A 14,878-nucleotide genomic window follows, 5' to 3' on the forward strand; every position below is an offset into this window, starting at 1 on the left:
AAGCAGGCAAGAAGGAAGCACCGGATGTTCGATGCTATGCGTCAGTGGGCATCGGAGCAAGCATATTTACTTCAGAGAGTTCCAGAGAGATTTTTGGGCGCTAAACCATCAGCACCGGATGGTCTGACGCTGCACCGGAGGAACCATCGGATGAAGCAGTGCCTCAGCGAATCAATAGGTGAAATGCGTCGGTGAGGAATCTAAGAAGAATCTGGGTCAGAACATCTGGTGGTATCCTTTAACTAGTCGTTGGAGCAACGGCTCTTTGAGCTCTTGGGCTATTTATACCCCCTCCACTCATCCATTTGAAGTTGCTGGATGAAGATGAAGTGTGCAAGAGTTCATGGAAGAGCAAGACACATCAATAATGCATCCAAACCACCAAAAGTGGTTAAGTGATCCATCGAAGGCTTAGCACAAGCTTAGGAGAGTGATTAGTGTTAGGATGGCCTGGAGAAGAGAGAGTGCAAGGTGTGCCTACCTTGTGATCAAGTTCTAGAGTAAACCACTGTTGTACAAGGTATGCCAACACCTTGGAGCCTTAGTGGCTTGCCGGCAAGTCTTCAACCCTCTAGCTTGGTGTGGAGCGGTGTCAATGATCGTGTGCGAGGGACGTGAAGACCCCTTCCTTCATGGAGAAGCTCCTTAGTGGGGATGGCATCAAGGTGACTGGGGAACTTGGCGTAAGCCTTAGTGGCTAAGCCTTTGTGGCAAGTCAAGGGGTGTCTCGGAAGAGACTTGGTGACCGGGAAGCAATACTGTTGTGTGAGTGCTTCAACAACGTGGACTAGTGGTGGCTTAGTGCCTACAGATACCACGGGATAAATCATTGTGTCAAGAGTTTGCTTCTCCTGATCCCTCACCTTTTACGTTTCCGTATTTCATACTTGCAACTTGTGTGCCTTTACTATCTTAGTGTAGTATCTTACTAGGATTGGCTGTAGGTTGCAAAACTTATTTTAGGATGAGGACTTCACACTAGATCAACCTTAGAATGCACATCTTGATAGCACGATCTAGTTTATGAATTTGTAGTGGAAGTCATAGGTTAAGATTTTAATTTGCCTAATTCACCCCCTCCCCTTCTTAAGTTAGAAGCACCGATTCCTTACACTAATCTACCAAAGAGTTCAGAGAAACTTTGAATTTGACCTAGCACCGTAAACTAGCAAGCTCAGCCTTTTGAGAGTTTGCCTGGGAGGAAATTTGCAGTGAGAAACAGTGAATGGCTACAAAGTGACACTCTTTGTTTTTTTGCCGTGATGAAAATATTTATGAACTGTGCTATTTGCTTCAAAATGAATTATATATGTACTAGTTAGTTTCAGAAATTCGTAGTGTTTCAATGCCAATAGAGAGTCCTGGCGGCTCAGCTCTATGCTTTGATAGATCCCGATACGCAGGATATCTAACCAGCTGCCGACAACTTGGCACGAGTGTACTTGATAACTTCGAAACTGCAAAGTACAAGTTAAAATAACACATATAAATCATGACTTAAAGGATATCAATTATGATAGGGACAGAAAAAAAACTACAAGATCAAAACTTGGCTCGAATTATCTTGGTTCTAGGTTCATGGTAAATTCTTTCGGAATTTAAATTAAGTTCCAATAGCCAGTTGAGCCCATCCTATTTTGGCAGCGGTGGAAATGCAATGCAAGTATTGTGGTTTCATTCCTGCGGTATGCCGCTATTGTTCTCTTTCTGTTGGTGCTGGCGAAGAGATAATTAGCATGGAAAGATGGTACAGTGAATTTTCTCGGTTTTTAGTATACGTGGACGGTGGACCAAGCCCATGTAAAGAGTAAGCTTCAAACCTCACTCAGGCTTAGACCACTAATAAACCTAGATGGGAAATACACACTTAATACAACTTGGATTCCTTATGAGATGTATGATATTTCGAGGCACGAAGTGCAATGATGTGATATTTTGATCATTCCCCCGGTTTCCCAAACAAACATTTTTCCTAGTTACTCAAAGCCTAGTTACATTTATGGAAAGTTCAACTGAGCTAAATCTTGAATGTAAAAATCTTTCCTTAAATTTGAGCTATATAAAAATACGGTGGATGAGTACTATATGACTGCATGGTTATATAGCACAAATACATCAGCAACTATAAAAGGCAAGTAAGAGGCCAAGGGCGTGCTGCAGAAGTACATTGTGGTGGCCTGGTGGGGTAGGACATAGGAAGAGGGAGAAAGATGGGGACTTGGGAAGTCTGACGGCCCAGAATATTGCGTGTTGAAAATTGAAATGTGAAGCTCATGGTGCAACCATGCAAATCATAGGATTGGTAGGCACGAGGAACTCAGTTATATCAGCTCTTTCTCGTCAAACCAGTGTGCCAAGAGAATGTTCACTTCCTAATGAGATCAAGGTCGCTGCCTGAGGCACTGGATCTGCTTGTTCCGCGTTAGAGCAGTGGACGGCCACCATTAGCACCCAAAGATGAAAGATGCAACCAGCGAACCAAACTCAAACAACGTCTAGCTCTCCTGTGCTGGAGGAGAGAATATGAGCCAATTTAATGACGATGCTTTCTTCCAGATTTCAGTTGTGGATTTGTTATGTTTAACCCCTTTTCAGTGTGAGCAAATTTGAACTTATCAAACAGTGTTTATATATGCTAAAAGATTTAACTCTTCATATGCTGGACCGTGGGCACGAGCAAATGATACTAGCATTTTAGTGCAACAAAAACTTCCCTTAAAGCTTGAAAGTCAAAGTGGTTCAGTGACCTTTCAGAGTAGTGACAACCGAGCCTTTTTACTATTATCAAAAAAAAAAAACGAGCCTTTTTACAGTGCCCTGTACTACTGCTTCAGGTGCTCTGAGCCATAGTGAGACGCAAGGCAATCCATAGTGAGCATATCAGTGCTCCAGGTGGAGAACACACTCAGTCAAACGCTGCAGTTTGCTTGCGTCGAGCTTCTGGTTGGTCTGGGCCTTTGGTTTCTTGACAGTAAGTAAGCATCTGCGTCGCTGCATCCAAACTCCAACCATTTTTGCACAAAATCTGCAATGGGAGCTATGGAAGTTGTTATAATCAAATTCTGAATCAGGAAAAACTATCTGTATTACAACTTAAAAGCCTCACTTGCCAAATTAGTTCAGGCTGCTTTCACACATTTATATGCTTACAAAAATGTTTCCCCAGCACTAACAATCTGAGGTACTGAAAGTAATAGTTCAAAGAGCTAACTTAACTTATCATATAACAACCAAAGAAACTCTACACAAAATCCAGAAAAATGGAAACAATTAAATTGTTGGTGGCATCCAACAGCCCCACAAACATTCTCCGCCGAAGTCACTGGTCAACAGTAAAACTCAGGGTAAGCAATTAGATAGTGGTTTTACCACATCACTAACTATAAATCATACAGGCCACTATTCTGTTGCAAGCACACCAGGAGAGATGTGGTCCATTTGGACAGCCCGAGTTGGACTGAAAACAAATAACTATGGCATACTTCCTCCGTCCAACAATGCAAGGCGTAGTTTAAAACAATCTATCTACCAGGATTCATCTGCCTATTGTGAAGGCATCCCTGCGTTTAGCACTGCTGGCAATCATGCCAGAAAATGGAGTCCAAGCAGTACTAGGCATGATGACTGTAGTAACAATGACTCATGAAGTTCCACTTGTGGTAGAGTGGGTTGAGACTGTCCTAAGTGGGTGGAGTACATTACGTAGTGCGATTGTATGAGTCATGATTTGTGATGACTACACGCTGCCTGCCGCAGAGGGCATGTTCTTTCCTTAAATTTGGTGTATGTAAAAATGACCTGGTGTACTATATGATTGCATGATTACTTAGGACGAATATATCTTCCCTATAAAAGGCAACTAAGAAGCCAAGGGCATGCTATGGAGTAGAGGGGAGGAAGAGGGAGACAAGATGGGGATGGCACATTGCGTGCTAAAATGTGAGGCTTATGGCGAGCCATATACAGGATTGGTAGGCATAGGGAACTCAGCGAAATCAGTGTTCCATCACCAGACCAAATTTCTCTGCGTGGGGTTAGTTGTTCCCGCACTACCATTCGTCCCAGTGACATCATCAAGGTAGCTGGTAAAACAGAGAGCCAGTGTGCTGCAGCTTGTTACGTGTTAGGACAATTAGCATGTTCTACTCAAGACGCAACTAGAGAGCCAAACACAACGGCGTCGGCAAATCAAAATCCCGGAGAATAATAGCCCATTTAATGGCCACCGTTTCCTCATTTCAGTTTTGGATTTGTGATATGTTTATCCCTTGTGTGAACCAAATTGAAGTTACCAAGAAGTGTTTATGATCTAAAAGATTTTACTTTTTCATATGCTGGGGCCGTGTCCACGAGCAACTGCTACCATTTTAGTTCAGACTTCAGGAAGAATCATCATATGAACAGGCAATAGGTGTGGTAACCGCTAGCACACCAACCAAAAGTTACTGAGAATTCAGTATAGATAGATCTCCCCTTTCCAGCCAAAAACTGACCCAGTCCCTCAGGTCTCACATGATATCTGTTCGGCAGAGAGGAGTTTCAGAGACGCAAGGCGATTAATAGTGAGCATATCAGTGCTCCAGGTGGAAAACACACTCAGTCAAACGCTGCAGTTTGCTTGCGTCGAGCTTCTGGTTGGTCTGAGCCTTTGGTTTCTTGACAGTAAGCATATTGGTCGCAGCATCCAAACTCCAACCGTTTTGCACAGCATCTGCAATGGGAAATATGGAAGTTGTTACAATCAAATTCTGGAGCAGGAAGTAAATTTCGCATAACTATCTGTGCTACAATTTAAAAGGCTCATCTGCCAAAGTAGTTCATGCTGCTTTCACACATTTGTAAGCATACAGATATCAGATATGTTTTCCCAGCACTAACAATCTGAGGTACTGAAAGTAATGGTGCAAAGAGCAAACTGAACTTATCATGTAACAGTAAAAATAAACTCCACAAAAATCCAGAAAAATGAAAACAAGAAAATTGTTGGTGGCCTGGAAATCACTGGTCAACAGTAAATATAATGCATGTATCAGCGCAGGCAAGTAGATAACAGTTTTGCCATATCACTAACTATAAATCATACAGGCAACTACTTCTGTGTAAAGTTCATACTGGGCTACTACGTAGGCAAACTAGGAGAGGTGGCGAATTTGGATAGCCTGAGATCAACAGAAAACAAATCACTAACACATTACACATAGCAATTAGCAAGTGTACTGCCTCTGTCCAACGATGCAAGGCATATTTTAAAACAAGTCTTCGAAGTATTTTTTTGGCCATTGATTTCTCCTGCATTATTGTCAATTTCTAGAAAATCAACACCATCTTGAAAGTGATTCAAATATGAATCTATCGATACAACTTTTGTATACTAGACATGCAATCATTCGACTAATTGTTGGTCAAAATTTGCAAAGTTTGACTTTCTCAAAACAAAATATGCCTTATATTGCTGGACAGGGCAAAGTACTTGAGAAGTAGCTGCAATGAGAAATAAGTTTAGAGCTACCATCATACACATAAGTGAAGCCTATCGAATCAGGACAAATGATTACCCACATGAACATCTTATTTAACACAAGTAGATGACGCTTAGTGCACATAAAGCTCAATGTAAAATACAATCAAAAGTTCTTATCAGAAAACATGCAGAATACACATGATCATTTATGCTTAAATAGATTAAATATACAGGTAGAGGAGAATTAATCATGTTATCTATCATATTAAATAAGATACTGGTGTCAGAAGGATAGGACTAGAGAGGGGAAAATCATGAATTGACATCATTTCTTCAATCCATTTACCTTCACGAGCTGAGGAAACACATTGTAAACACAATGATCTAAATCCAAGACATAAAAGCGCAATGATCAAAATCCAAGACATAAAAACACAATGATCTAAATCTAAGACATTTATGCATCACAAAGTGGAAAATAGTTCAGCATATACCAAGAGTGCAACATTAAAAGAACTCCACCACAGCTCAAAACAGGAAAGAGGTCATTGAAATGTTAGAACACTCATATTGAGATTAAAAAAAATTCTAACTGGTGGATTGAGAAACATACAGTTTGTAGCATCCTCCTCACTCATCCCCATGAAGTGAGCCACATCAGCAACGATGATTGTAGAATACGCAGAAGTTAACAGCTGGAATATTCTCTTTCTGTAGCTTTCTGCATCATAACAAACGAAGATTTTATATTCACCTTAAGTAGTTACATGAATATTATAAAAGCAAGCATTGAACAATTTCCCAGAGATCGAGCAAACAAAAGGAATTAATCATGTTAACAGCCTGGAAATCATACTTTCTATAGGTACTAAACAATTTCCTAAAAATCAACCAAGCAAAGGGAAACCATTCTATCATGTTAACAGCCTGGAAATCATATTTTCTTTACAGAGCACGTCAGAGGAAGAATATCACTAAATTGTTTGACATCTCATTTTGTATTAAGTAAATTTTGCCTTGGTCTCAACATCAAGAGGTACTCTTGCCATTTTAATAACTACATTTTTAAAGCAGATATTGAGCTAACAACAATAAGCACCTTTCAAGTAATGGATAGCAATTATTCTTCACTAGCATTGTGGCATTATGCTGTCACAAGGATATAAATATCGAATATGTTGGCATAGAAAACATATCATCTTACTGAAACACAATGACACTCACAAGGTGCTATGGCCAGTTGACACCTTGCTAAACAAAAAAAATGAAAGAATAACCAGAAACCAGAGTATCAAATAACAGTCATGAAGTTCCCCTGCGAACTTCTCCATCACAATATTCAATGAGGATATCTATCAGTGCAGCCCAATTTTATAGATAAATTTTCCCACCACTAACCAATGGTGACCACGTGTCCAACAGTCTCCCGACCCATGCCATTAAACTACCAAATCTCTATGGAAGCAAGCAATTTGAGTTAAACTACATTGCAAGAAAAGCATAGGAAAATTATATGCCATCCAAAACAGTTACAACAAGCGCTATACCTAGGAAGGAAGTGATGAAATCAGCGAGGTCAGGACCCCACTCGAACCCCTGCGCAGCCGTGTACACACCGGCGTAGTCACGGTTCCAGAGGCACTGGCCGATCCTCCAGACGGCAGCGAGCTCCGGCCGCGCGTCCTTCACCTCCTGCGGCAACGACTTCCAGAAGAACCTCGCGCTGTTCCTGCTCACTCGCAACCACACCACGGCATCGTCAGTAACATAACCCTAGCCTCAATCGCTGAAAAGGATGGGGAAAAAACGAGGGCAATGGGCGGCGGATTGCATACAGATCGTTGAGGTAGAGGTGGGCGAGGAGGTGGACGGCGTAGGGCCACTCGTCGGTGGTGGCTCCCCTGGACGCGGCCTGCGAGACGCATTGGGAATCCCGTGAGGCGGGGCGCTAAACCTTACGCGGATGTGGGGTGGGGGTGGGAGAGAGGCGAGGAGGGTACCTGAAGGAGGATGTCGTCGCAGAGAGGGGCGAGGGCTGAGTAGGACTTGTCGGCGAGAGCGGTCTGGACGGCGGAGAGATCCATCGGCGGGGAAGGAGGAGGAGATCGCCGGCGGTGGAGGAGGAGGGCACGGAGAGGGTTTTGTGGCAATTGGGAATTGGGGATTGTGGCTTTGCGGGATTCGGGTTAATTCGGAGGAGTTTGCTTTTAGTCTGTACCATGTGGCCCACCCAAAAGAAGATATGGGCCATCCGGCCCAATCTCTATACATGGGCTTCCATCTATGCACGTCATCTCATTAATTACAAAAATTAAAAAAAGGAAAACGCTTTAGATTAGGCTTAGTCTGAAATTTAAAGGTATAATAAGAAAATATTTGAACCTCGTGTTTGTATCAGCAGAATTTGTAGCAGTTCTGTAGATTAAGAGTTTTACGAGTTTAAATAAAACTCCATGATTGCTAGGATAGATGAGAATATGAGATCATCAGTTTGGTGGACTAGCATATAATAACTGTTATATGTCATCTAGGAACTTACTTAACTAAAAATATAAGAAAAGGTCTAAATGATATCATCCCATCTTTAAAATACTATATCATGCTCATGTAAAATGAAAAATGGTCGATGAGGTTAGGCAGCATCTAGTCACATACTCAAGTGATTAGCATTGTGACTGGGGGAAAACCCTTCACGTGTTAAAACAAGTAAAAAGAAAAAAAATCTATCCTCGACTCTAAAGGCCTGTTTGGCAGACTACGGGCTTGATTGGTTTAGGAGACCAAAGAAAAATATATAAGAGCGTTTTGGCTATCTTCAGATCGAATATTTTTTGCATGGAATCTGAAACACCAATGTTTATATGTTATGAAAAGAACACATTACAATATCAATCTTTACCACAACTTGATTAAGGAATTTAGTCAGTCCAATCAAAATAGTAATTAAGATAAAAAACAGAGAGGAAGCGTTTTTTGTTGCTAAGCTACAGCGAGAAGCTGAGAAGAAACAAACCAACAGGCAACGGCTTTGCCAGAGAGCACGATACAGAATACAACTTCAAATATATACCAATGAGTTACTTTGCTGTTTTGCATCATAGTTTCCGATTCCAGAAAGCTAAGGATAACCAAAGCTGGCCGTCCTAAGCCTACTAGCAAAATGAAGAAACCCAACACTGACACCAGTTCACTGCTTAACTGGCAGTCTGGCACTATGCTACACCAATCGAACTAGCTGTGTTCTTGAACTGCAATTCTCTGATGCCCAAACGCCTACAGTCAGCTTTGGTAAACCAGGAACCTTGTACAAAAACATTATCCTTTAGGCCTAAGTAAGATGTTTATGACCTGCTTGGCTGCTTGAGGTTGCTGCACGGCAAGATCTCCATATCAAGATTATGCGGTTTAAACAGCTTCTTTGAGATTTTGGGAATGACATATTTCTTGTATCCCAATTTTACCATAGCCAAACCTGCTTGTCCATTATTGGCCCCTTTTAAGAGGGGCAGAGAAAAATAATGTTACTACAGCTGGGTTACAGTTAAAAACAGATGTGACTACCAAAAACATAAGATATTTGAGTGTGCCAGTTTGAGCTCTGTTTTCCTCATTGCCAGGCTACATGCTAATCAGATATTACTGAAAGCAAATTATGCAAGTATGAAATGTGATCAGGTATGAACCAGTAACAGCGACAGCACAGAAACGACAGGGCTCCTGACAAGGTCCCATAAACTGGAACAATCCATGGATTGGATAAATAATGCACACTATTTTCCATAAGCAAAGCACATTATCACACGAAGTTCTGAACAAGTACAAATTAGGGGGAGCTGGATTGATAAACAGGCTAAAATTCCACCTCACTTGGGCACATGGCACCATCCGTTTCCCTCTACACCTCTTCTCCCCATCCCCCAAGCACCACTCGTTCAACCCAGCCCGTTGACCGTCAAAATTCCATCTCTCTTCATTACCTCTACTGGGCAGTTTTACAAATTCTTCTTCAGCAGAAACAAATCGTATCCTAATGCTATAAAAAACCATAAAAATCAGCAGAACCAAATCGTATCCAAATGCTATAAAAAAATAAAAAAAATTAACAACATACCGTTTCACCCAGTTTCTAGCTAAAAATTTCTGGGGCCAGGATAAACATTAGCAACAGGATACTGGCTGGGGTACAGCTTCCAGAAATGTTGTAGGGGGCTCAGAGATGTAGTTTGGAGTCACTGTTTAATTATTTGAACAGCCCATCTGTCATCTGAGTAGGCTTGGAAGAATAAAATAGGAGACACTTCTTTGTGAAATTCAGACATTAACCTCAGCTATTCTTTTTTGACAAAACACATGCCATCTCTTTTAGGTTACGAACAAAGCATATTACATGAAGCAGAGAAAGCTTACAGCTCTAATTTCACCGTTTAGGCTGACCCCTCCAATAAATGCAACTTCATTTGAAATATGGAATTCCAAGAAACTGAAGACAAGAAGAAAAGAGACTTCCTCAAAATGAATTGATAGTGGAAAAGATGGGCCAAAACAGACCTCACACCTGCTTTTATACATAAAAGAATGACAAAATAACCATAGAATCATAGTTATGCATCACTAATCGGTTTTATGGTTGGTCCATCTGACTATGCCCAAAAGACACAAATGGCTGTACAAACATATCATGAGAACCATGGGCTGTGAAGTGTTTAAGGAGTTACGTACCTATATTAACTAAATCAAAATCTTGCACCACTAATGACTCTCTAAAATATAGCATAGAAGGATACTACCTGCTGCAAATTGAAGCTGCTCTGGCCAGATCTCCTGTCGTCTCATTCAACTTGAAGCCACTCACGACATTCAGGAAAATAGTCTGCAACGTAAACAGAAATATAGCACCACAAGAATATGGGGGCAAAAATAGCAAATAATCACCAGAGGATTGCTGCATAATCCAGAAAAAACAAAATTCGAAATTACAAGATTTAGTAAACATAGTCACAGTTATGACATTATCATGCCACATGGTCCCTTAATACATTCAGAAATCATGTCAATGTACCAAATATGTCAGGGCATCAACATACCACCTGGTCTAGTGTTGGTGCAGATTATGTCATAGAAGGCATTGGTGCAAATAACAGGCCTATATGTAATGACAGCCTACCAATTGTATCTCAGAATTGAATGCTTAAGATGAACTTACAATATACAAAATTATCATTCCACAGGGAAGAACCTCTTGGTCAGTCAGTTGAGTTTTGGCCTCGTGGGTGTATCGCTCCATATACCAGGGATAAAATCTTGGGTGTGGAACTTTAATCAGTGTGAGCACATTTCAGTGATAAGTGTGCGCGTGTGCTCCTTGAGGTCATGAATTTATCCCTGTTCGATGTAAAATCGTAAATCCATGCATGTGCTCTTATGTGTCAATGGTCATAACTAATAAATAATATCAAAGAACACTTACTCCCATAACCTCTCATCCCACACGTATATTCCTCTCATCTAGAAACCATAACCTTCTTTTCTCTTATTTCAGCAGAAATGTACAAAAACAGGCAAAACTAATTCTGCAAAAGGACTAATATACATCTAATCTGCTAATTCAACTTAAGGTGCTATGTTTGCACAGGGTTAGAAGGCATGATCAAAACAATTAGAATTGAATTGTGATAGAATGATCTTATGGGCTGAATGGGGAAAAAAATCAGTCCTGGCACTATTTATGCAGCTCTAACTCCAAAACAATGGTGTTACTAAGCTAAGATACAATTATAAGCATGTTACTTCCAAAAACTTAGTCAGCTACGGATTCATTATGTGGTACTGTTAGCTTGACTCGGCACTTATAGAGAAACAACATTAAATTCTATATGAAAACAAAAACGACACTAGCTTAAGAAGTAGCATATTTAGAGGTACATGATTTCCGTCAGCAATTAGCTTTAGTGTAGCTGAAAGCTCATACCAGTATGAACCCTCATCCTGCACCTGACAGACACAAATATACTTTCAACTAATGCCATAAACTTGATAGTTTACCAAGAACAATGCCACCAGCAACCACTCAACTACTCATACAATCTCCATTTCCAAATTCCCAACCAAAGCAAGACAAATTAGAGATTATGTCACCTAATAATGAGAAGGAAAAATTCCTCACTGAGTTGCACAGCAATTGAAGTGCATTGAGGAGAATATACTGAAGCAGACACCCACGTTTGCATAGAACAATCACAGATTTGAATGTCATAGCTCCATTGATCTATACAATTAGAGTACTTCCCCGGTGCATTAGATAAGAAACTACTGATGATGACCCTCGATAACAGTTTGTCATAGTGCCAACATGTTGAGCACTTGAGCTGGATGAGAAATGTTACAGGGGTATGCTGCCACTCCGCCCGAGCGATCCCCTAATTCACCTCCTGAAGGCTCTGCGGCACCATCTCCCTACTCCTCTGAAGGGTCCCCGGCACATTGCAGTGGTGGCAATAGCCCCACCACCGCCAATGGCCCTCCCCGCAGTGGCTGCACACGTACGAGACCCTCTCCTTGCCGCCATTCCCCGCGGGCTTCCGCGCCGCCGCGTCTGACGGCCGGCTGGTCTGGCCCTTCTCGCCGCTCGCGTTCCCCTGCCCCTCTCTCTTCCTCTTCCAATTCCCCTTCACCCTCTCATTCCCCTTCACGCCCGCCTTCTCCTCGTCCTCGCGCTCGCCTGCGCCGCCCCGCCCCTCCTCTTCTGAAGGGTCCCCGTCGCTTTGCAGCACCATATCCCTGCACTTCTGAAAGGTCCCGGCCGCCTTGCAGTAGCGGCACTTGCCCCACCACTGCGAATGGAACTCCCTGCAGTTGCTGCACATGTACGAGACGCTGCCCTTGCCGCCCTTCCCTTTCCTCGCGGACTTCCGCGCCGCCGCGACCGACGGCCGCCCGGTCTGGCCCTTCTCGCCGCTCGCCCACCCCTTCCACCTCCCCTTCCCCTTCAACTTCACGCCAGCCTTATCCTCGACCTCGAGGTCGCCCGCCCCTTCCCCCTTCACCTCCTCCTCCTCCTCGGTGGTGGACGGCGGCGGAGGAGGCCTCTGAATGACGATGCGGCCCGCGACGGGGTCGAAGATGGCCCAGATGTCGGACTCCACGGGGGTATCGGAGGCGGAGGCGCAGAGACTGTCGATGAGCCGGTCGCAGTCGTAGGTGGCCCATCGGGCGCCGCCGGGGGTGGGCGAGGCGGAGGAGAGGAAGCGGGGGCGGGTGGAGAGCGGGGAGCTGGGGAGGCGAGGGTTCGGGGGGCGGAGGAGGCGGCCGGAGAGGTGGAGGAGGGAGCGGACGGCGGACGGCGAGCGGAGCATCGCGGCGGACGGGTGTCGGAGGGGTTTGGCCGGGGTTTTGGAGGAAATGGACCGTGTCGGTGTCGCCGTGCCGTGGCGGCGTGGGAAGGGGAAAGGGGACGCACCGCGCCGGACTCTGAACTCTGAAGTCCCACTTCACGAGGAATTGAGCAGCAGTGAAAAAATAATGAAAAGAATTATTTTCAAACATTAACTGATCCTACGGCCCAACACGAGCCCAGGCCGACTTGGGCTTCATTTACTGGCCCGATGGGGCTATTGGCGGGCCTGGAATCTAATAATTTTAGTTCGGCCTGAAAAAAAAAGTTCGGCACTTCTCCGAGCCCGGTCTGCTCCGACCTCCGACGGTCCGACCTCGCACTCCTCCGCCACTCCGGACCCGTCGTCGTCCTGCGGTCCTGCTTGGCGCCTGCGGGTGCGGGATCCCAACGCCCGTCGCCCGCCGGCCGCTGTCGCCCCCGGCTGCCTGCGGCATCCCAAGGCCGCGTAACGGACTGAGGTGACTGGGAGCCGCCCTCCAGAGAAATCACCGCCTTCACCCTGCGGGGAGCCGGTTGCAAGGTAAGCCTGCCTGCAGGCCTCCTATATGGCTGTATGCGCCGTGATGCTATATGGAATAAGGTGGGAATTGGACCGGTATATTTTCCGTGTGGTGTGACGCGCTTCATGATTGCATATTGTTTATGCCTCCAGATCTGGTTCTTGTGCCATCACATCAGATGAACCTTGTTGCATTTCTAGGAAATCTGTATTTGCTACCCTCGACATTGTTCTTCGCTATGGCAATCTTCCTGTAGCAATATATTATCTCGGAAATGTGAAGTCTGTGGTGTGCTACCCAACCAATGTTCGCAAATGTTGCTCTAATGCTCTTGCTAGAAATTGCAATTGTTACCTTGGATGTGTGTATGTATATGCCGTGTGATGCTGCATTGTGCTTACAAACTAAGAGGATTTTTTAATAAAAACCGCTGCCCGTCTAACCAATGTCTCACTGAATTAAGTTTTGCTGGAAATGATATAATGGATTTTAACTTTTATCTTTCCGGCATCATAAAATGTATTCAATGAGAAGCTGCTCAGAGATATAGACATTTAAAAAAAATGAAACAAAGCTTGGGAGAACAATTATTTTCAGGTTCTTGTCCATATTGAATCATTGGACCTGAACTTTGAGGATCAATTATGCATTTGGCTGCATATTAGCAAAAGGAATTGTCCTTTGAAAGAAAAAGGCAGCAACACTGAAATAACTTTTTAAGAATGAGTTCCTTACTAGTTTGTATCAATCTTGAAGTCCAAGTCACAAAGGGGATCTGAATTGGAATTTGTTTCCACTCAGGAGTATGAGTTCCTTACAAGTTGCATGTTACTGTTTCTCCTATCAATCCATTTACAGGCTCTGGATTTTTCTCTGCAGCTGATACAGGAAATTTACCTTTATCTCTACTCCACCCTTTGTGATTATGGCACTAGCAGCTATCTACAGCCTTTTCATCATTAATAAGTCTGGTGGCCTTATATACTACAAGGTATATTCCTGGGTTCCCGGTCTCTTCTTTCCTCTTGAGCTATACCTGTAATATGAAGAACCTGCACGTCTCTCCCGGACTATTGTTCAGCAGGGAGGATGGACACCAATGACAGTCTTAGATTGGCAAGTCTTTGGCATTCAATGCACGCTATCTCCCAGCAGCTCTCCCCTATCCCTGGCTGTACAGGCATTGACCTACTACAAGCCCACAACTTCAATCTCCACTGCTTCCAATCTCTCACAGGTATGTAAACTTCTTGATAAATGATAAATCTGTTCTTCATCTTATAGTTCTGAACTTCAGTATTCGTTTGGGCACTGTGGATTACACTTATTGGACCAATTCAGTTTTACAGGTCTGGCTTAACTATACTTGGTCTCTGAACTTCTAAAAAAATACCTATTCTTATTCTGCATGTCAAGAGGATCCCATTATATTGCATATAGCCCAAAAGCATATGATTGTGTGCAGACCATCTGCCCTGTAGCCTTTGCGTGTGCGGGGATACCTCCATTATAGTGCTAGGTTAG

General features: G+C 43.4%; 1 protein-coding gene across 1 annotated transcript; it reads right to left on the reverse strand.

The window, feature by feature from the left end:
* Window positions 1-4,397: 4,397 nt before the first annotated feature.
* On the reverse strand, window positions 4,398-7,651 carry LOC117865238 (COP9 signalosome complex subunit 8). The gene is made up of 5 exons (XM_034749394.2): window positions 7,462-7,651; window positions 7,297-7,373; window positions 7,009-7,190; window positions 6,075-6,182; window positions 4,398-4,711 (listed from the first exon to the last, which is right to left on the reverse strand). Exons 1-5 carry the CDS (start codon window positions 7,543-7,545, stop codon window positions 4,572-4,574), a joined length of 591 nt encoding a protein of 196 aa, XP_034605285.1. The 5' UTR covers window positions 7,546-7,651; the 3' UTR covers window positions 4,398-4,571.
* Between the last annotated feature and the right edge of the window lie 7,227 nt (window positions 7,652-14,878).

The sequence above is a fragment of the Setaria viridis genome, chromosome 7, assembly GCF_005286985.2.
Source record: "Setaria viridis chromosome 7, Setaria_viridis_v4.0, whole genome shotgun sequence".
In the NCBI taxonomy this organism is placed as follows: Eukaryota; Viridiplantae; Streptophyta; class Magnoliopsida; order Poales; family Poaceae; genus Setaria; species Setaria viridis.

Coding starts and splice junctions, on each gene's coding strand:
- LOC117865238 (XM_034749394.2), bottom strand. CDS start 7,545: ATGGATCTCTCCGCCGTCCAGACCGCTCTCGCCGACAAGTCCTACTCA. Junction 7,191..7,296: donor CACCTCTACCTCAACGATCT/GTATGCAATCCG, acceptor GCGAGTGAGCAG/GAACAGCGCGAGGTTCTTCT. Junction 6,183..7,008: donor TTTCATCACTTCCTTCCTAG/GTATAGCGCTTG, acceptor GTTATGATGCAG/AAAGCTACAGAAAGAGAATA.